Genomic DNA, 20,354 nt, shown 5'->3' with positions numbered 1-20,354 from the left:
GTCCAAACGAGCTGTTTCCTTCGTTCCTCGCGGTTCATCCAGTCACTTAAACACCGACCGCGAGGAATCCACATCCTTTTCTAGCGGGACGCTCAATACGTGACGTCATGACGCTATCACGAGCGACCTGTCACTCAAGTGTCCGATATCCAATCGGTACTTGTCAGAGGCGTGATTACCATCCAGAGCCAGGGTATTTAAGCTTACTTCTCACTTCAGCTCATTGCCCTGTCGTGGTTCTAGCTTGTCTAGTCACTCAGTGCTCTGGTATTCTAGTTTGCTCTATTGGTTTTGACTCGGCTTGTTGTACTACCCTGCTTATCTCTGTTATCCCTTGACCCGGCTTGCCTCTCGCTTATCTGTCTTCTCGTTCCCTCGACCTCGGCTTGTCTCTGACTATTCTCTATTACTCTCGGTACGTTAGTCCGGCCATTCTAAGGCCCGGTATACGTACCTTTCCACTCTTTGTACTCTGCGTGTTGGATCCCTGTCCCAATCCTGACACTACCAGACTCAAAGGGTAAGTCACACAAATAATTTTTTGATGCAGCGTCAGCTGACCAGTTTCTAAGCCAAAGTGCTCTTCTAGATACTGTTGTTAGACCCAAATTCTTAGCAGATAATTTCAGACTTTCTGAAGAAGCATCTGCCAAAAAATCTGCAGACATCTTGATATTTTTTAACAGCTTTACTGGATTTTCTTTCGATTCGCCTGCATAAACCTTCTCTAGTTCTTCTAGCCAATGTTTTTGGGCTTTAGCCACCGAGGATCCTGCGATAAGTGCTTTTGCCTGGGCCGCTGAGGAAATAAACATTTTCTTTAAAGACTAGTCCATACGCTTTTCCATCACATCACTTAAACCACTCGAGTCACCTATAGGTAACGCAGTTTTCTTTCCTATCTGAGCTATGGGAACATCTACTACAGTAACTGTATCCAGCAGGCAGTCCTGGTCCACTTCTATGGAGAAAAGTTTTTAAAGTGTTTTAATATATATGGTTTATGACCTGGGAATTTCCATTCTCTTAAAACCAACTCCTTTAGCTGTGGATGTAAAGGGAAAACTTAAGATCTTTTTCCTGTTATCCCATCCTCCATAAGATTCTTCACGTCCTTTATTCATTTCCCAATGGCTTCCTCTGGAAAGGCAAATTCCTCCTCAGACGAATCACTAGAGGAATCATCTCTAGAGTCAGAAGCACAAGAACCTGAGCTTGCATCTAAATCTTCCCATGATCTCGCCCTTTTCTTAGATTGTTTAACTACCTGTAAATCCTGAGCAACCGAAGCCTGAGCTGACTGCATAGCGGCAGATTGCATTTCCATAAAGGTTTGCTGCATACTCTGTTGCAACCAGCTAAGAAATGTGGACATTTCTGTTCTTTTAGCTTCCTCCGAAGCCTCTTTGGAACATAGAGAACAAAGTTTAATTTTATATCCATCTTGATACCGGAGAAACTGACGGAAGCCAAGCACAGAGAGATGGACACAGATTTCTTCAGGAAGGAAGAGATTCTTTATTGGATCACCGATCGGGACTCAGAGGGACTAATGTCACCAAAATACAGCAAGTTCTGAGCCCCGGACAATAGTGCAGGCTCCTTATATAGGCATATAACTCCTCCCATATTAAGCTCCACCCGCACATTCTCTTGACCAATCAATACAAATAAGAATTAACTTCCTGTTTGACCGCATGGCTTGTCCAGCACAATGGAGGAGGGGAATACTACATCCTGTATTCTTGCACATGCTCCGTACACTACTGATCGTATCTTGCCTCGTGCAACCAACTGATCGATACGTCAGCATATGCACGTACACATGCCACGTGGTAATCTCGGCCTACTAAATTTATTTTTACCGAGATTCCACCACATTCCCCCCTTTGATGCCTCTTGATATTTTATAATTACTTGAGGCATCACATAACCTTAGTTTTGCTTACACCGCAAGTTACCTTGAACCAGACCAGACTTATCTTATGATGTGAATCTTCAACATTCATCTTCTTGCATTGGTTCTCCCTGATCTAGAGCCTTATATTTATATATCGCCATTATCTGTGCAGCAGCCTTCCTCTCTGCTATACTTCCTATCAGGCTTTGCACAGACCTAACTACTAGGGGTATAAGACACGGTAGGAGTAGACACAACAGTAAAATCAGTAGGACTCCACCTACCACTGCCTTAAGCCCTCCAAACCACTCATACCAGCTACCAAACCAACTACTTGGATTGTACCCTTTCCATACCTGAGTAGGCACATGCGCTAGTTTAACCATATGGCTAGTAAGCTCAGCTATTGCTTGCCCTTCGTCATCTATTTGAAGACAGCAATTGCTTAGGTTAAACTTCCCACATACACCTCCCTCTACTGCCAAAAGGTAATCCAAGGCTAATCTATTTTGGTAGACTGCTGTCCTCATCCTGGTGTTATGCTTCGCTAGAAGATTGAGCGCTTGTGATGTCTCATTTGTGATAATCTCAACCACCGCCTGTAATCTTATAATACGGTTGAGCATATAAATAGGGGTTCTATAACCAAAGGTACCATCCTCAGCCCACGTGGCTGGCCCATAATAGTCTATAATACGCTGGGGAGGCCATTCATTATCTTCCCAGGTGCCTATCTCTATGGGTCCCCTTTTCTTCCTATGATTCACATCATACACTTTAACACCTAAAGTCTCACCTGTTTCAATCGGTAACAAGAAGAAGGATGGTTTGAGCATACCCAACACACATGCCCCTTCCCAGTCCTGTGGCAGCTCCGAATAGGCTTTCTTACCACAGATCCAGTACAAATTTGCTGGGGCTCTCCAGGTAGATGTGATAGATAGATCAAACCACACATCCTTTAAATTGGCGTATCTAGCAAACGGGTTAGATGGTTCTGAGACATTTGAAGCCGACCACCAAGTTGTATTCTTTGTATCATCATCATAAGCTTTTTGCCCTAGACAAGTTAATTCTCCTACAGAAGTGTTATACATTATTCCCTTCCTTGCTATGCAAACATAACCTATGATGGAGGTCTTTAATCTCCACTCAGATTTACCTCTAACACTCAAATGATAATCGGCTTGTGTAGATATTAGTTGGTCAACTGCCTCAGAACCGGACATTACCTCCTTTGCTTCCCAAGGCCATTGGTCTCCCATGTTAGTACCTCCACACACATAGCAGTTGGTAACATTAAGACTACCGGCAATACTTTCAGCTAGGTCAATGAACAGGTTTTTAGCGTTATGGGGGATCTTATTATCTATACTCATCTCTTCATAAAAGGAATGATATACTTGATGAGTCTGGGAGGATACCGTATCAGTCTCTATCCCTATAAACAATAATGTCCCAGGATCTAAACCCGTCCCGTATATCTGAAACCCAAATAAATTGCCATACTTATCTAGGAACTTGTCGGGGTTATTAATAAGTATATGGACTGGGTTGCATTCCATAGACTTACAATAAGGGCTAGTCGGCAACTTAGTCACTATCATGTCTTTATCTACTGTCTGTCCCCAAGTCGCCCACCCCACACAAGACCAATATGGGCAAAAGTTATAGTCTTTATTTGGGCATCTAGGACTTACATACTTATTTTTACTACTGGGACAAATATATTTATCGTTAGACCCATACGTCCTCTCCCATCTAAGATCCCCACATACATTCCACGGCTTTCTACCACTCGATATCGCTTTACACGCATCAAATAGCAGAACACCCGAAGAATGTACGGATTCTAACACCGTCTTATTAATTAGGGTCCCCTGAGGATCTCCATTCCTGAGAGTCAACCAAATTGTACGAGGTTGATACTCTGGACTGAAGCACTTAGGTTCTCCTACTCCTAAATGGCACACACTATAGTCTATATTTAGGTATCTACATCTTGATACCTCTCCTTTACATTCGTATTGTGAATGCCAAATTAGGGTTTGGGAAATATGGTTACCTGTTCTCGTAGTCTTAATGCATACCTCACAGCTAGGAGTGTCGGTACCTCTACCTTCCTGAATAAAAAAACACATATAAATAAACACAATCAAAAGCACATCTTTCGCCGTCATCCTCAGTCTTCGTCCGTGCGATGGAACCTCAGCTTCCAGGATGTGAGGGCTGCAGGGAATGGAGTTCTGCTCGTCTTCACAGGTGTCCCTTCGAGACTTTCCTGGCTTATACACTATGTGTTGGTAAGCGGACAGGCTTTATTATGGCCTTCTCACTCACACCTGTAACAATAAAATTTGTAATCCACAATAATTCCTCGTTACTCCGACTGAGTAGTGCGTTTCAACCGGATCTTGCAGGGATTCTCTGGATCTGCTGTAACTTGCCAAGAATCAACTGCTGCTGGTTTAACCCTGGAGTGATGTATCCACGGAGTCACTTCTGCTACTTTTATCGCTGTAGGGGTAGACAAAAGAACAACATAAGGACCTCTCCACTTGGGCCCTAACGGTACATTATTCCACTCTTTAATCCACACTTGGTCTCCTGGATGATAATTATGAACAGGGGGATAAATATTCACAGGTAATCTATCTTGTACCCATTTCTGTACCTCCTCCATAGTCTTACCCAACTCTACAACCTGCTGCCGAGTAATTCCTTCTCCCAACTGACTCAAATCCCCCCTTAAGTTACCAAGTACGGGAGGTGGTCGCCCATACATAATTTCAAAAGGAGAGAGGCCCATCCTTCTGGTAGGGGTACTGCGGGTTCGCAATAGAGCTATAGGTAAGAGAACGTTCCACTTAAGTTGGGTTTCCTGACACATTTTAGCCAACTGGTTCTTAATAGTTCTATTCATTCTCTCTACCTTACCAGAACTCTGGGGTCTATATGCAGTATGAAGCCTCCACTTTATACCAAGCATATGAGTCAGTTGTTGTAGGCACTGGTGAACAAAAGCTGGACCATTGTCCGATCCTATAGAACAGGGTAGTCCATATCGGGGTATTATTTCTCGTAGCAGGAATCTTACAACTTCTCCTGCTTTCTCTGTACGAGTAGGACATGCTTCTACCCAGCCTGAATAGGTGCACACAATTACCAGCAGGTAACGATGTCCACCCGATTTAGGCATCACTGTAAAGTCTATTTGTAAATCGGACATGGGAAGTCCCCCCATAAACTGGACTCCTGGTGGCTTTACTGGTCCTTGTCTTGCATTATTCTTAGCACACGTTACACATCTGCGTACAATGGCCTGAGTCAAGTTGGACAATCTTGGTATGTAGAAATGTTTCCTGAGAGATTCTTCAGTACTGTCTCTCCCAGAATGTGTCCCGTTATGATAGTTCTGGACAATTTCTACTGCTAGTGATGCTGGTATAACTATTCTTCCATCTTCTAGCTGATACCACTTGTTCTCCAAATACTTTCCCGGTTCAGTCTTTAACCACTCCTCTTCTTGAGTTGTATAAACTGGAGTCCATTGGGACAGTGGAGTTGGTATAAGAGCAGCTATATGCCCCACATACTCCTGTCTTCCTGATTCAGCAGCACGCTTAGCTGCATTATCTGCCATCCGATTTCCCTTGGTTACATCACCATCTCCTCTCAGATGCGCCCGACAATGTATAATACCGACTTCTTTCGGCTCCCACACTGCTTCCAATAGTTGTAGGATTTCAGCTGCGTACTTGATTTCTTTGCCTTCTGAATTCAGTAGTCCTCTTTCTTTATACAAAGCTCCGTGGGCATGAGTGGTTAAAAACGCATACTTAGAGTCCGTATAGATATTCACTCTTAAACCTTCAGCCAATTGTAACGCTCGTGTTAGTGCTATCAATTCTGCCTTTTGTGCTGATGTTCCTTTCGCCAGTGGCCGAGCTTCTATCACCTTGTCTATTGTTGTTACTGCATATCCTGCATAGCGGATCCCTTCTTTCACATAACTACTGCCGTCGGTATAATATTGAACATCGGGGTTCTGGATGGGAAAATCACGAAGATCTGGTCTACTTGAAAATACTTCATCCATTACTTCCAAACAATCATGTTGACTTTTAGTAGGTTGTGGCAAAAGGGTAGCTGGATTTAAGGTGTTTACAGTCTCTAAATGCACTCTTGGGTTTTCACACAACATTGCTTGATACTTGGTCATACGGCTGTTACTAAACCAATGATTTCCTTTGTAATCCAACAACGTCTGTACTGCATGTGGGACTCGTACATAAAGTTCTTGACCCAGAGTGAGTTTATCGGCTTCAGCTACTAGCAGGGCGGACGCAGCTACGGCTCTTAGACAAGGTGGAAGTCCGCTGGCCACTGCATCCAGTTGCTTAGACATGTAGGCAACAGGTCTTTGCCATGATCCCAAGTACTGTGTCAATACTCCCACAGCCATTCTTCTTTGCTCGTGTACATATAAGTAGAATGGTCGTGTGTGATCAGGTAGACCTAATGCTGGGGCACTCATCAAAGCCTTCTTCACATCTTCAAATGCCGTTTGTTGTTCTTGAGTCCATAAGAAGGGGTCGTGCTCTGTACCTTTGATGGCTGCGTACAGAGGTTTTGCTAGTATCGCATAGCTGGGAATCCATATCCTACAGAAGCCCGCTGCCCCCAAGAATTCTCTCACTTGTCTTCTATTCTTGGGTATTGGTATTTGGCAGACAGCTTCTTTTCTCTCTGGCCCCATAATCCTTTGACCTTCAGAGATATGGAATCCCAGATACTTGACAGTTGGCAAACACAACTGAGCCTTCTTTCTAGACACCTTGTATCCTGCCTTCCAGAGAATATGTAGTAGATCGTGCGTTGCTTGCTGACATTTTTCTTTTGTAACTGCTGCTATCAACAAGTCATCTACATATTGTAACAATACACATTCTCCTGGGATAGACTCGAAATCCAATAAATCTTGACTTAGGGCTGAACCAAATAGGGTAGGTGAATTTTTAAACCCTTGGGGCAGTCTTGTCCAAGTCATCTGGCGTTTTGAGCCCGTTACAGCGTTCTCCCATTGGAAAGCGAAAATACATTGACTTTCTGCGGCAATTCGGAGGCAAAAGAAAGCATCTTTGAGATCTAAGACTGTGAAGTAAGTAGCCCCGCCCGGAATTAAAGCAAGCAGGTTATATGGATTGGGTACGACTGGATGTATACTAACAACCGCATCATTGACTGCTCTTAAGTCCTGCACAGGTCGATACTCATCTGTACCGGGCTTTTGAACAGGCAGCAATGGGGTGTTCCAGGGGGAAGTACAGAATTTTAGGATACCATACCGTATGAACTTATCCAGATAGGATTGGATGTTCTTCTTAGCCTTCTGTGGGATGTGGTATTGTCTTAGGCTCACTGGATAAACCCCAAGATTCAGTTCAATTTTTATAGGTGGAATATTGCGGGCCAGTCCTGGTGGGTTGTTCTCTGCCCAAACTCCTGGTATGTTAAACAATGTCTCATCACTCCTAGGGTTTTGGCTAGTCAACACTGTATAAAGTCGCCACTCTTCTTCCTTTGGTACGGATAAAGTCATAATACCTGAAGGTCCATTAAACTTTAGAGATGTTGTTCCATTTGGTAGGAACGTAATCTGCGCTTGTAATTTTGATAGCATATCACGTCCCAGCAATTGGACTGGACATTCAGGCATATAAAGGAATTGGTGTTTTACTATGTGGCCTCCCAATGTACAGAGTCGACTTTTAAGAACCGGTTTTTCAGCACTTCTTCCAGTTGCTCCTATCACAGTAATAGTCCTTCCAGATGGAGGAGCAACTAGATTAGTCACCTCTGAATGTTCAGCACCAGTGTCGATCATGAACGCACTCCTTTTTCCCCCTATTGATACATCGACCATAGGCTCCGCTCGACCAAGGGGGATGGAGCCCGGTCGGTATCAATAGTCCTCCATGACCGTGTCAGCCAATCCTACGAAGTCCCTACCTTCTCTATCGCGGGACCTTTGCGCTGCTGGAATATACCTGTCTTCCCTAACACTTCCTCTGTTCCCATTACTCCCTCTATAACCATTACTCCCTCCGGGGCCTCCTCTACCTCTCGCTCTGCCTCTAAAGTTTCCGTAACCTGACCTAGGTCTGTCTCTCTCAGACTGTTCTCTTCGCGGACACTCATTTCTCCAATGCCCTTCTTCCTTACAGTAAGCGCACTGATTTCTACTTAGAGGTTCCTCATTCCACTTACTATCGCCTCTATCTGGGCCCCTTCTATCTACGCCTGCGATCGCTACCGCTAGCATATCAGCCTTTTTACGCATCTTGCGCTCTTCCTCTTTCTTACTTTCTGTATCCCTGTTCATATAGACCTTATTTGCTACCTCCATTAGTTGGGTGATGGACATACCTGCAAACCCTTCTAACTTTTGTAGCTTGCGCTTAATATCTCCGTATGCTTGGCTGACAAAGGCGGAGTTAACCATTCGGGAATTGTCTGCGTCTTCCGGATTAAAGGGGGTATACAAGCGGTATGCCTCCAATAATCGGTCATAAAAGACACTGGGCGCTTCATCGCTTTTCTGAATCACCTCAACTGTCTTCGACATGTTAATGGCTTTCTTTCCTCCTGCTTTCATGCCAGCAATTATAGCGTCTCTATAGGCTCTGAGTTGAACCATATCAGCACCATTTACGTTCCAATCGGGATCAGTGTTGGGATAATGTGTTGCGGCCCATGCTGCTGGATTAGCTTGGTTCAAAGCACGGGCTCTATCCTCTAGTGATTTAATGGCTGCTTGATTTATTCTTGTCCTTTCCTCATTGTTAAATAAAGTCATTAGTAACTGCTGGCAATCAGCCCATGTCGGATTATGCGTCTGTACTATTGAGGTGAACAGATCAGTCATGGCTTGTGGTTTCTCAGTATACGAGGAATTATGGGTCTTCCAGTTTAAAAGGTCGGTAGTGGTAAATGGGACATATACGAAGACTGGGTCAGCGTGTGCCATTTGACCTGCGGCATCGATATAAGCTGACCCGGGATTTAGGCGAAGAGGCATCTGATAGTGCTTTAATTGTTGGGCACCAGTCAACTGTCGGGTTTGGATGGGGCTACGTAGAGAGGCGTCAGTCATGGGTTCCGGTTGGGGAGAGATAGGGTATGGGGATGTGGGAACTTGGTTTTGGGAAAAGGTTGTAAATAAAACACTTCGAGCCGAGCTAGATGAAGCTTGACCGGAAGTCTGAAGTGGCGCCAAATCAGGATATTCGTTTTTAATGGGGGTGGGTTCTGGTTCCGGAAGGGGAGATTTAGTACGAGGGGGGGTGGATCCTGTACTGGAGGAGGAAGCGGAAGTGGATGAGGGTAATGAGGGGAGGGGTGCAGGACTTCCTGCGTTTGCGTCACTTCCTCTTAACGGAAAGTAAGGGGGCGGCAAAGGGATCTCGGACTCAGGGGGCGTGTCCAAAATGGGCCTAACACCAGTCCTAGTGGACGAACAAGTCCTAGCTACCATGAGGCGACACTGCTCCTCGTGGCATGTCTGGAGCCATTTTGGCGAGTCATTTACGGCCTGTCTCCAACAGTCAATATAAGGAAACTGGCCGTAAAGTTCAGGCCTACCTGATACAGCCACGTGTAAGCGCTGTACCAGAGTTAGATCCAAACTGCCACGTGGCGGCCATGCCGCAACCAAAGTAGGCCACTCCCTAGTACACAAAGTGACCAAACGTACAGGAGACATTTTAACCCCAAAATCACAAGTTTTGAATCCCTTTTTAAAATTCTTCACCATACAACCTAAGGGATCCGGAATCGTTGACTGCGACGCACCCATACTTAACAATGGAACGTCGTCGACAACGAATACTATACACGCGTACTATTCAACAGTCACACCCGTTTCCTCTGGCAACAGCACCACGTGGTACGGTTACCAAGTGAAACGTACACAATAACACAATAAACACTCAGGGAATTCCCGTACACACACAGCTGTTACACCAGTCACTATATAATCAATATTATGCCCTTTGGCGTAACTATACAGTCACCCACGCTATAATTCTCTATATACGAATTACCCGTCTATAACACACCCCAGTAACATCGTCTTTTACAATTAGCGGTTACAGTACGGTTAGCATAGGTCAAAGCACAAGTTAAGGTCACAATACAATTATTAGTGGTTATGGTGTTAAACATGCAATGGACAACAATGATTAGTACTTATATACAGTGTCAGTAAATATACAGGGTTATGGTACCGTGCACTATAATACAGCAACACACTATTAACACTCTCGCTAGACGGCTGAGCTCGCGCTATCTAACAAGATATACACTTTACTAAACAATTGTTAACACATTTACAATTCCCAACTAAACTATTGGCCAGTACCTTGAATGGACTACCTAAAAACAATCTACATACGTTTTGGTTAGCCACACTGCCCAATCACCACATATATAGCGAGCTAGAGGACCGAATTTACACAGACGCCTCTTAGTCGCACTATCAAAAGTCTAGTGGGTTCCAAATTTACACGCCTTCCCACTTAGCCCAGATAGGATGAGAACTAGCGAACCGAATTTACACAGACGCCGCTTAGTCTCCCGGTCCCTCCGACCTAGCGAACAAAATGTACACCCTAGAACGCTAGTCTAGACAAGACACCGGTGTCCGGCTAGGGCTATTTACACCAGAGCCCCGCCTGACTAACAGAATCAAACGGTCTGACTAAAGAGCGTTCGATCGAGCGGTGCGCCTTCGCTCCTTCCCTCCGACAGAGGGGGCAGATACACAGATTCAAAACCCCTTTGGGCCTACCGCACAATCGGTATACCCCTAGTGGGTCCTGCCGTCTAAAACAGCAGTTGTCTTACCTCCTCGTTCCTGAACCTGAGTTCACACTCATCGACGGGGACACCCCAGCACTTCTCACGTAGAGGCCGATGATCTCCTGGACAACGGCCCAGTGGCGCCGAGACGAAGGGAGGTCCACGCAGAAGTTCAGGGGTGCAGCCGTAGAGAACGTGGGCAAAGATAGACCGTCTCACGCCTCTGCCTCTCAGCTACCGTTGAACGATGAGCTTCCCGGCCAATGCACCAAATGATACCGGAGAAACTGACGGAAGCCAAGCACAGAGAGATGGACACAGGTTTCTTCAGGAAGGAAGAGATTCTTTATTGGATCACCGATCGGGACTCAGAGGGACTAATGTCACCAAAATACAGCAAGTTCTGAGCCCCGGACAATAGTGCAGGCTCCTTATATAGGCATATAACTCCTCCCATATTAAGCTCCACCCGCACATTCTCTTGACCAATCAATACAAATAAGAATTAACTTCCTGTTTGACCGCATGGCTTGTCCAGCACAATGGAGGAGGGGAATACTACATCCTGTATTCTTGCACATGCTCCGTACACTACTGATCGTATCTTGCCTCGTGCAACCAACTGATCGATACGTCAGCATATGCACGTACACATGCCACGTGGTAATCTCGGCCTACTAAATTTATTTTTACCGAGATTCCACCACAATCTGGCATAGGTTGGAGACATACAGAGCAACTTAAATGCTTGGATTTTGCTGAACATTTCCCCTTCTCTGTCGACTTCTCCGAAATCTCAGGATTAGACATACTGAGAAAAGATAAGAGAGAGGGAATTATTTTTTTTTTCTAATTCCCTTTAAGATTCAGGCTAGAGCCATTCAAATAGTCTCACAGTGTGTTAGAGGGCAGATGAGAAACACACTTGCAACAGATCTGAGACTCAGAGCTCCTGGCAAACAGAGGTTGCAGCTGGTAAGTTGCTCCTTTTCAGTCCTGTAAACCCACTGAACAAAAAAAAAAAAACGCTGAGTCCAGATTTGGCGCCTGAATCTTGGATTGCATTGCGCATGTGCATTGCGCTCCGCAAATCCCCGGTGGAACGCAACGTAACCTGTACGTGCGTTCCACCGCCAGGACCTCCCAGCTGACGCACGCCTGCGTCCTTTGTCTGACCGGCACCTGGCGCGGAAGAGACGGAACATAAATTTGTGAAGACCCAACCGTCCGGCGTACAAAATTTTGCTTCTAACAAAAGGAAGCAGAGCCTCCCGAGCCTCAGCCCTTCTCACCTGCTTCCCTGGAGAAAAAAAACCTGCTTTACCTCCTCTGCCGAAGGCAGGCAAAGAACTGGGGTTGTTTTGGTAAGCGGACATTTAAAGGAAGGTGCTTAATAAGGGGTAGGGTTTTAAAAAAAGTTTGGATAATTGCCTGCCTGTTTTTCCCTCCTGATTATAAATCCCATTGGTAAAGCACTGCCTCTAATCTTCAGGAAAAACAAATTTACGGTAAGTAACATTTTTTGTTTTTTTCTATATATGCTGTGAGATGTCTCGATCTGGTGCCATCTACTGATTAATAAGTATAACTACAGCACCTTAATTTCCAGTCACTTTGATTTGCTCTTGAAAATGCTATTAGATTGGCAGCAGGAGCTATGGGCCTAATCTCCGTAGCCAGGAGAGCAATTTTACTCAAAGCCTGGTAAGAGTCCTGGTTATAAGACAGATTTTGGTCACAGAAAAGGCTTTACCAAAGTAAAAAAAAGAATGAAGTGGAACAAGAAACCATTCTATGGAAGACAAAACCAATTGTTTTTTTTTCTATAAGGAGGACAGATTTTGTCCTTTTCGTAAACATAATTGCATATTGGCCAAACAGGTGTTGGTTCTCAGAACTCCTGAAATCACAAAAAACCGAATTTGGAAACTTCTGGTAGAACTACAGTTGTTGGAGCACAAGAAAATCCCACTAGAAACTCTTCTAATGTTCAAGCTCACGGCCTGGCTTCTGCAAGGATCATTCTGGAAAAACAACACTTTTCAAAGATTTAAACTATAGGCTAGGAATACAAAATTATATTCCTAGCCTATAGTGCCCCCCTCTCTTGCGGTCTCTTGAATCAATGTTTCTCTATGAGGAAAATTCAGTGTCTCCATACAGAGGGTGGAGACACTGAATGGCAGTGCTGCACACTGTGCACCATTAACCCAGGAAGCACCTCCAGTAGCCTTCTGAGGATTGGCTATTGGAGATATCCCTAAGCTGTAATGTAAACATTTTTTAAAGCCATCTGGCAGTTGCACCTCCTCAAAAGTGTCTTTCCTTCCTGGGATGTTTCTTTAGTACTCATTCCTTATGTGAAAGTCCATGTAAATCTCTTCAAGAAGTGCCACTGAAATTTTTATCAGATAAGGTCGCCTTGCAATTGCAAAACGAGCAGGTGAAATTCAGACACTATCAGCATCAGAAAAATACTCAATTTTCCATCAAGGCAAAATTAATCTGCATTTAAATCCTTTTCACATCAATCAGATGATTGTTCTTCCGTCACTTTATCAAATCCATCATCCCCTAAGGAATCCAGACTCCTTGGTTGCGAAGTGTGGAGTTCAAACTTTTCTGGACAGGACAGCTACTTTCCACAGATCAGCACACCTTCTTATCAATTTCAAGAGTCCGTCAAAAAGATAAGTAGCTTCTAAATGCACTATTGCCAAATTGGATTAACGAAACCATCAAGTGCACATATTAAGCTCTTGGGGTAACTCTTTTAAAGAAAATCAAGGTTCATTCTACTTGCATATTCTTGCATAATCCCTATGTTACTGCTGCTATAAATTTGGAAATCAAGAGATTTTACTAACCGTAAATATTTTTTTTTATTTTCTGTAGTGAAATCGGCAGTACACGATTCCCTCTCATTTTTGTTTTTTTGGTTATACCACTGTACTTTCCTCATCCCCCTGGCAGTGTAAGGGTTAAAACACCCTTGCTGTACTTACTCGAATCGTTGCTCTGCGTCACGCAATATGGGGGGTCCACAGCCATGCATCGCATGAGGACGTCCAGTGTCAGGCAACCAACATTTGACCACGTAGCACTTTATAAAAGCGTACGCCCACTAAGTCATCGCCTATTTTATTACCTTATTTAGGAGTTATTTGTACTATAATGGTTGAACTCCTGTACCAATAACTACTACAGCTGCAGTGTAGTGGGCAGTGTTCTTCAGACCCAATCACAGGAAGGATTATTCACTAAAGGGAGAATTCAAAGTTAATTTCAAATGTAAGACCAGAGTAGCTGATAGAAAAACATGGCTGAAATAGAGAATTTTTCTAGTTTAAGTATTTTGACCTTAAGTTTGAAATTCTCTTTGAATTCTCATTAGTGAATAACCCGGTTAGTATTTTCTCCCAGTTTTATACATGTCACATATTTAGTTGTTGTACTTGGGAGATTTATGATGTAATCACTGTGTATTTACCCATGCAGGTTATGCCAATATGAAGCCGGTGGTCATATCTCACATTGAGCAAGGAGAGGAACCGTGCATTAAAGATTACCCTACCCCTGATGAAAATCTGTTTGGGTTGAACTCCGGAATAGGTGAGATGTAATGTTTAGTTTGCAATCCACAGTAAACCACACACATATAGAAAGCATCTGTACACCAACATTGTGTTAGACAGCCGACTGGAATCTGGAATTGGGAGACTAACTTCAGGAGACACAGCTTGAAGGATGAAAGGCAGATTAAATCCAGGCACTAGACTTGTTTACAAATCCTTTTCACCTGCGACGATTAAATCAAATTCATATTAATCTACACCCAAACAAATCCATCCGTCCGGGATTTACATTTGGGATTCGTTCGGGTGCAGATTAACAAGAATTTTATCTGTTCCTAGTATTATTTTTACTAAGCAAGTACTGGAACTGCCTCTTCCTATTAAGTCGTTTTATTTCCTGTCCTCTTTCTCTGACAATTGTAAACATTGCCTTTCCTGAGAAGCAGTCTTGTTAATATGTCGGTGAACATACCTGTAGTGGCCATCAGACTACCAGCCACTAGAGGTATTTCCACATTAAAAGCTTCAAATATTGAAGGTCTTTACTTCTGATGTTGTTACACTGTTAATGTTTCTTCAACTGGTGGAGCTTGGCAATTGCCGCACATGTGCAGTTGACCCCCTACATGACAAGTATTGGATTAAAGGGACACTATAGTCACTAAAACAACTTCAGCTTAATGAAGCATTTTTGGTGTACAGATCACGTCATTGCAGTCTTGCTGCTCAATTCTCTGCCATTTAGGAGTTAAATCAATTTGTTTATGAACTCTAGTCACACCTCCCTGCCTGTGTTTTGCAAAGCCTTCCTAAACACTTCCTGTAAAGAGTCATCTAATGTTTATACTTCCTTTATTGCAAGTTATGTTTAATTTAATTTTTAATGTTTCTTATCCCCTGCTATGTTAATAGCTTGCTAGACCCTGCAAGAGCCTCCTGTATGTGATTAAAGTTCAATTTAGAGATTGAGATACAATTATTTAAGGTAAATTACATCTGATTGAAACTGAAACCAGTTTTTTTTTTCATGCAGGCTGTGTCAATCAGAGTTAGGGGAGGTGTGACAAGAGCTGCATAAACAGAAACAAAGTGATTTAACTCCTAATTAAGAGAATTAAGCAGTGAAACCTGAGAGGCATGATCTATACACTAAAACTGCTTAATTAAGCTAATGTTGTTTAGGTGACTATAGTGTTCCTTTAAACCGTGTTCATCCTTTAGTGTTTAAAAATTAAGCACACAGAAGGTAGAATACATGGCTCTAATACATCTTTACATTTAATAATACAAATGTAGTTGTCTTTTAATTGTGTCTCCTGTTCATCCTTCAAGCAGTGTAATGTGTTCATATCAGATTGTTATCATGAGATTAATAGCATTTCTTGAAAATATACTTACTTGCAAAAACATAACCTACAGGGATATAATTTCTAATTAGTGGGGTAATAGCTGCTTGATCCAAGGAGACATCTGACTGCTATTTTGGGGTCAAGAAGGAATTTATTCCTTGTTAGTTGCAAAATTGGAAGCGCTTCAGACTGGGTTTTTTGCCTTCTTTTGGATCAACAGCAAAAGCATATGTGAGGAAGGCTGAACTTGATGGACGCAAGTCTCTTTTCAGCTATGTAACTATATAACTATGTACTGTTGCTCATGACCTTTATAGAGATTACGATGAGGATGTGTTACCTCTCTCTATTGTAAACTAAGTTTCGCTCACACAAAAATTAAATTCTCCTGCAAAAAGTTAAGACACAGGATGCATCTTGTGGTTAATTTTGCATGTTACATAACATAACGTACATATAACAATAGTAAATGCTATTATTTTTCAGCCACCCTTTCATTATATATCTATATCTCCACACACGTATTTGCTGCATTCATTGAGAGTTCAAATATTCTAAGATGCAAAATTAACCAAAAAATACATCCTGTGTCTTTTTGCAGAATACTTTATTTTGTATTATTGTGTACACACATACTATATCACTGTAAATTCTTATAAATTCACATCTGATATTTTTACGCTCTTATGCAGCCTTTTAGTTGACCATATTCTGTCAAATGTTGTGTATTGCGTTCTTGCTGTTGAGTCTGAGATGCATTCACTACGTAAATCCATGCATAGGTTTGGGGATTGGTTAGGATCATCCCTATTTCAGTTTCCAAACATGGAACCTTGACAGACCGTATTGCCGGTGAAACATCTCTTTAATGAGACCGTTCCGAAGACTACCAACTAAATTCAACTGAAAGTATATCACGTTCAAAGAACACTTCCCAGTGTATTGTACATAAAGCATTTAAAATCGTAAAGACCATGCCAGAAGGCAAAATACCTATTTGGTGGTGGGAAATAGACATACATTGTGCTGTGACACAAAGGGGAAAAAAACAACTAAAGAGGCACAAAAGAAATGGTTAGGGAAAAATAAAAAGTATTAATTGATTGTTCACGTCAGGGAAAAAATAATCTTTGCAATTCATTCTCCAACATTTTGATAAATCTAGTTGTTTTGTTCCATACATTTTACTCTATAATTCTGATACTGGTGTAGTGTACAGAGTTTGTCCGTGGGGAAGATATGGAAATGTTAATGTTTCTTTTTTCCCGAAGCAGATTCCTCCAAAGCAAGCAAGCGCGGAACAGCACAATCAGGAAGAGCGGTTAGGTTTACATTTGAGGAGAATACAGCACTGGTCACAAAAGTCATCAAGTATTACAATTCAATTACTGGTGTGTCGGCTTCTAAAATCTCCTCCTCCAAGAAGAAGGCCATTTGGAAGATCATTGTTGATGCTGTTAATGCAGTCGGAGGGCATGGGCGTTCCATGAAAGTCTGTAAGAAGAGGTACCATGACATTAAGAGACATCTGAAGAGGAAGTTGTCCAGAGCTTCAAAACAAACCCGTGTAATCGGTGGTGAGGAGCATGACGCAGACTTGAACCCATATGAAGAGGAACTGAGACAGGTTCTGGGATCTGAGATTATTCTTTGTGTCAATGGAGATGTGGATACAGACCGATTGCATGGTAAAGAAAAATAGGTTTTTAATTATCATATCCTAATACATTAGTGCAATGTACATTTACAATGTAATATTTATAGTCACCAAAAACTATAGCTTAATGATGCCGATTTGGGTCACTCAGTGCTGCTTTTCTCTGTAAATATATAGTTTATCGCCAATATAAATCAGGAAAACTCCAATCAGAAAAATTCATATTTTTTTTCTTCTTCCCAGCACTGAAACAACGAAGAAGATGTGCCTACCAGAGAGCACTGGCTTCTTGGCCTACGGAAACATCGGAAGACTCTTCTGATTCACTCTCACTACAGAGGTCAAATTCTTTACAACAACTGGACACGTCGTTATCTTCTGATGGATCTGGTAATTGCTCTCTTAAATCGAAGATTTATCAAAATATGGTAAAAGAAAAAAGGAGGAGCATGGATTTATAATGGTAACAGACAACTGAGGATGTCTGCAGGGCCGGCGCTACCATAAGGGCGCACCGGCCCTAGGGGCGCAAAATCAGGCTGACCGGAAGGAGGGAAGCGCACTGCGCTCCCCTCCAGCCGACGACCTATTGCGTGGCCGAGCGCTACCAGGGTCGCAGGGGGCCCGGCCGCCCCTGCGACCCGGTATGTACCCACCCTCTTCCCCTGGGGGGCCCCCGAGGCTGGCCCTGGTATCACCGGGCGTCCGGTTCTGACGTCATCTTCCGGCGCCGGCATCCCTACGCAGTGCGCGAGGGAGCTGAAGAGAAAGCACACATGGGAGAGTGCTCCCTCGCGCGCCCACCTACCTGCCCACCTACCTGCCCAGGAGCCCAGCAGCACCACTGGACCCCAGGGAATCCCTTCAGCACTCCAAAAGGTAAGGAGGCTGGGGGATTAAATAAAAAAAAAAATGTGTTAGTGTGAGTGTCAGTGAGTGTGTCAGTGAGTGGGTCTGCTAGTGAGTGTCAGTGAGTGTGTCTGCTAGTGAGTGTCAGTGTGTGTGTCTGCTAGTGAGTGTCAGTGTGTGTGTGTCTGCTAGTGAGTGTCAGTGTGTGTGTCTGCTAGTGAGTGTCAGTGAGTGTGTCTGCTAGTGAGTGTCAGTGAGTGTGTCTGCTAGTGAGTGTCAGTGAGTGTGTCTGCTAGTGAGTGTCAGTGAGTGTGTCTGCTAGTGTCAGTGTGTGTGTCTGCTAGTGAGTGTCAGTGAGTGTGTCTGCTAGTGTCAGTGTGTGTGTCTGCTAGTGAGTGTCAGTGAGTGTGTCTGCTAGTGAGTGTCAGTGAGTGTGTCTGCTAGTGAGTGTCAGTGAGTGTGTCTGCTAGTGAGTGTCAGTGTGTGTGTGTCTGCTAGTGAGTGTCAGTGTGTGTGTCTGCTAGTGAGTGTCAGTGTGTGTGTGTCTGCTAGTGAGTGTCAGTGTGTGTGTGTCTGCTAGTGAGTGTCAGTGAGTGTGTCAGTGAGTGTGTCTGCTAGTGAGTGTCAGTGAGTGTGTCTGCTAGTGAGTGTCAGTGAGTGTGTCTGCTAGTGAGTGTCAGTGTGTGTGTCTGCTAGTGAGTGTCTGCTAGTGAGTGTCAGTGTGTGTGTCTGCTAGTGAGTGTCAGTGAGTGTGTCTGCTAGTGAGTGTCAGTGAGTGTGTCTGCTAGTGAGTGTCAGTGAGTGTGTCTGCTAGTGAGTGTCAGTGTGTGTGTCTGCTAGTGAGTGTCAGTGTGTGTGTGTCTGCTAGTGAGTGTCAGTGTGTGTGTGTCTGCTAGTGAGTGTCAGTGTGTGTGTGCCTGCTAGTGAGTGTCAGTGAGTGTGTCAGTGAGTGTGTCTGCTAGTGAGTGTCAGTGAGTGTGTCTGCTAGTGAGTGTCAGTGAGTGTGTGTCTGCTAGTGAGTGTCAGTGTGTGTGTGTCTGCTAGTGAGTGTCAGTGAGTGTGTCTGCTAGTGAGTGTCAGTGAGTGTGTCTGCTAGTGTCAGTGTGTGTGTCTGCTAGTGAGTGTCAGTGTGTGTCTGCTAGTGAGTGTCAGTGAGTGTGTCTGCTAGTGAGTGTCAGTGAGTGTGTCTGCTAGTGAGTGTCAGTGTGTGTGTCTGCTAGTGAGTGTCAGTGTGTGTGTCTGCTAGTGAGTGTCAGTGTGTGTGTCTGCTAGTGAGTGTCAGTGTGTGTGTGTCTGCTAGTGAGTGTCAGTGTGTGTGTGTGTCTGCTAGTGAGTGTCAGTGTGTGTGTGTCTGCTAGTGAGTGTCAGTGTGTGTGTGTCTGCTAGTGAGTGTCAGTGTGTGTGTGTCTGCTAGTGAGTGTCAGTGAGTGTGTCTGCTAGTGAGTGTCAGTGAGTGTGTCTGCTAGTGAGTGTCAGTGAGTGTGTCTGCTAGTGAGTGTCAGTGAGTGTGTCTGCTAGTGAGTGTCAGTGAGTGTGTCTGCTAGTGAGTGTTAGTGAGTGTGTCTGCTAGTGAGTGTCAGTGAGTGTGTCTGCTAGTGAGTGTCAGTGAGTGGGTCTGCTAGTGAGTGTCAGTGTGTGTGTCTGCTAGTGTCAGTGTGTGTGTCTGCTAGTGAGTGTCAGTGTGTGTCTGCTAGTGAGTGTCAGTGAGTGTGTCTGCTAGTGAGTGTCAGTGAGTGTCTGCTAGTGAGTGTCAGTGAGTGTGTTACTGTGTGTCTCTGACTGAGTGTGTTTGTGTATTAGTGAGTCTGTTTGATGTCTGTTAGTGAGTGTGTGTTTGTCAGTGAGTGTGTGTGTGTCTGTCAGTAAATGTGTGTGTCTGTTAGCTGGTGTGTATGCATCTGTTCGTGAGAGTGTGTGTGTGTCTTCTGCACTTACCTTTCTCCAGCGCCGGACTCCCTTGGCGCTGGGGATCCCTCCACCTCTCAGCTCCGAATGCTCTTGCCGCGCACGCATTCAAACCGCCCATAGGAAAGCATTACTCAATGCTTTCCTATGGACGTTCAGTGTCTTAGAATAGCGGAAGCTCCTCTAGCGGCTGTCAGTGAGACAGCCACTAGAGGCTGGATTAACCCTCGGTGAAACATAGCAGTTTCTCTGAAACT

The 20,354-nt window shown here is 43.9% G+C and overlaps 1 protein-coding gene across 3 annotated transcripts in view; it reads left to right on the top strand.

Annotated features, from left to right (window-relative positions):
• Window positions 1-20,354, top strand: part of LOC134568408 (uncharacterized) — a 76,689-nt gene that overhangs the window by 49,655 nt on the left and 6,680 nt on the right. For all 3 annotated transcript variants that reach the window (XM_063426984.1, XM_063426985.1, XM_063426986.1), the window contains 3 exons: window positions 14,261-14,374; window positions 16,958-17,374; window positions 17,587-17,733. In XM_063426984.1, the coding sequence (XP_063283054.1) occupies window positions 14,261-14,374; window positions 16,958-17,374; window positions 17,587-17,733 (678 nt within the window). The remainder of the gene's footprint in view (window positions 1-14,260; window positions 14,375-16,957; window positions 17,375-17,586; window positions 17,734-20,354) is intronic.

The sequence above is a fragment of the Pelobates fuscus genome, chromosome 7, assembly GCF_036172605.1.
Source record: "Pelobates fuscus isolate aPelFus1 chromosome 7, aPelFus1.pri, whole genome shotgun sequence".
NCBI lineage: Eukaryota > Metazoa > Chordata > Amphibia > Anura > Pelobatidae > Pelobates > Pelobates fuscus.
This window is presented reverse-complemented; position numbering and strand designations above follow the sequence as displayed.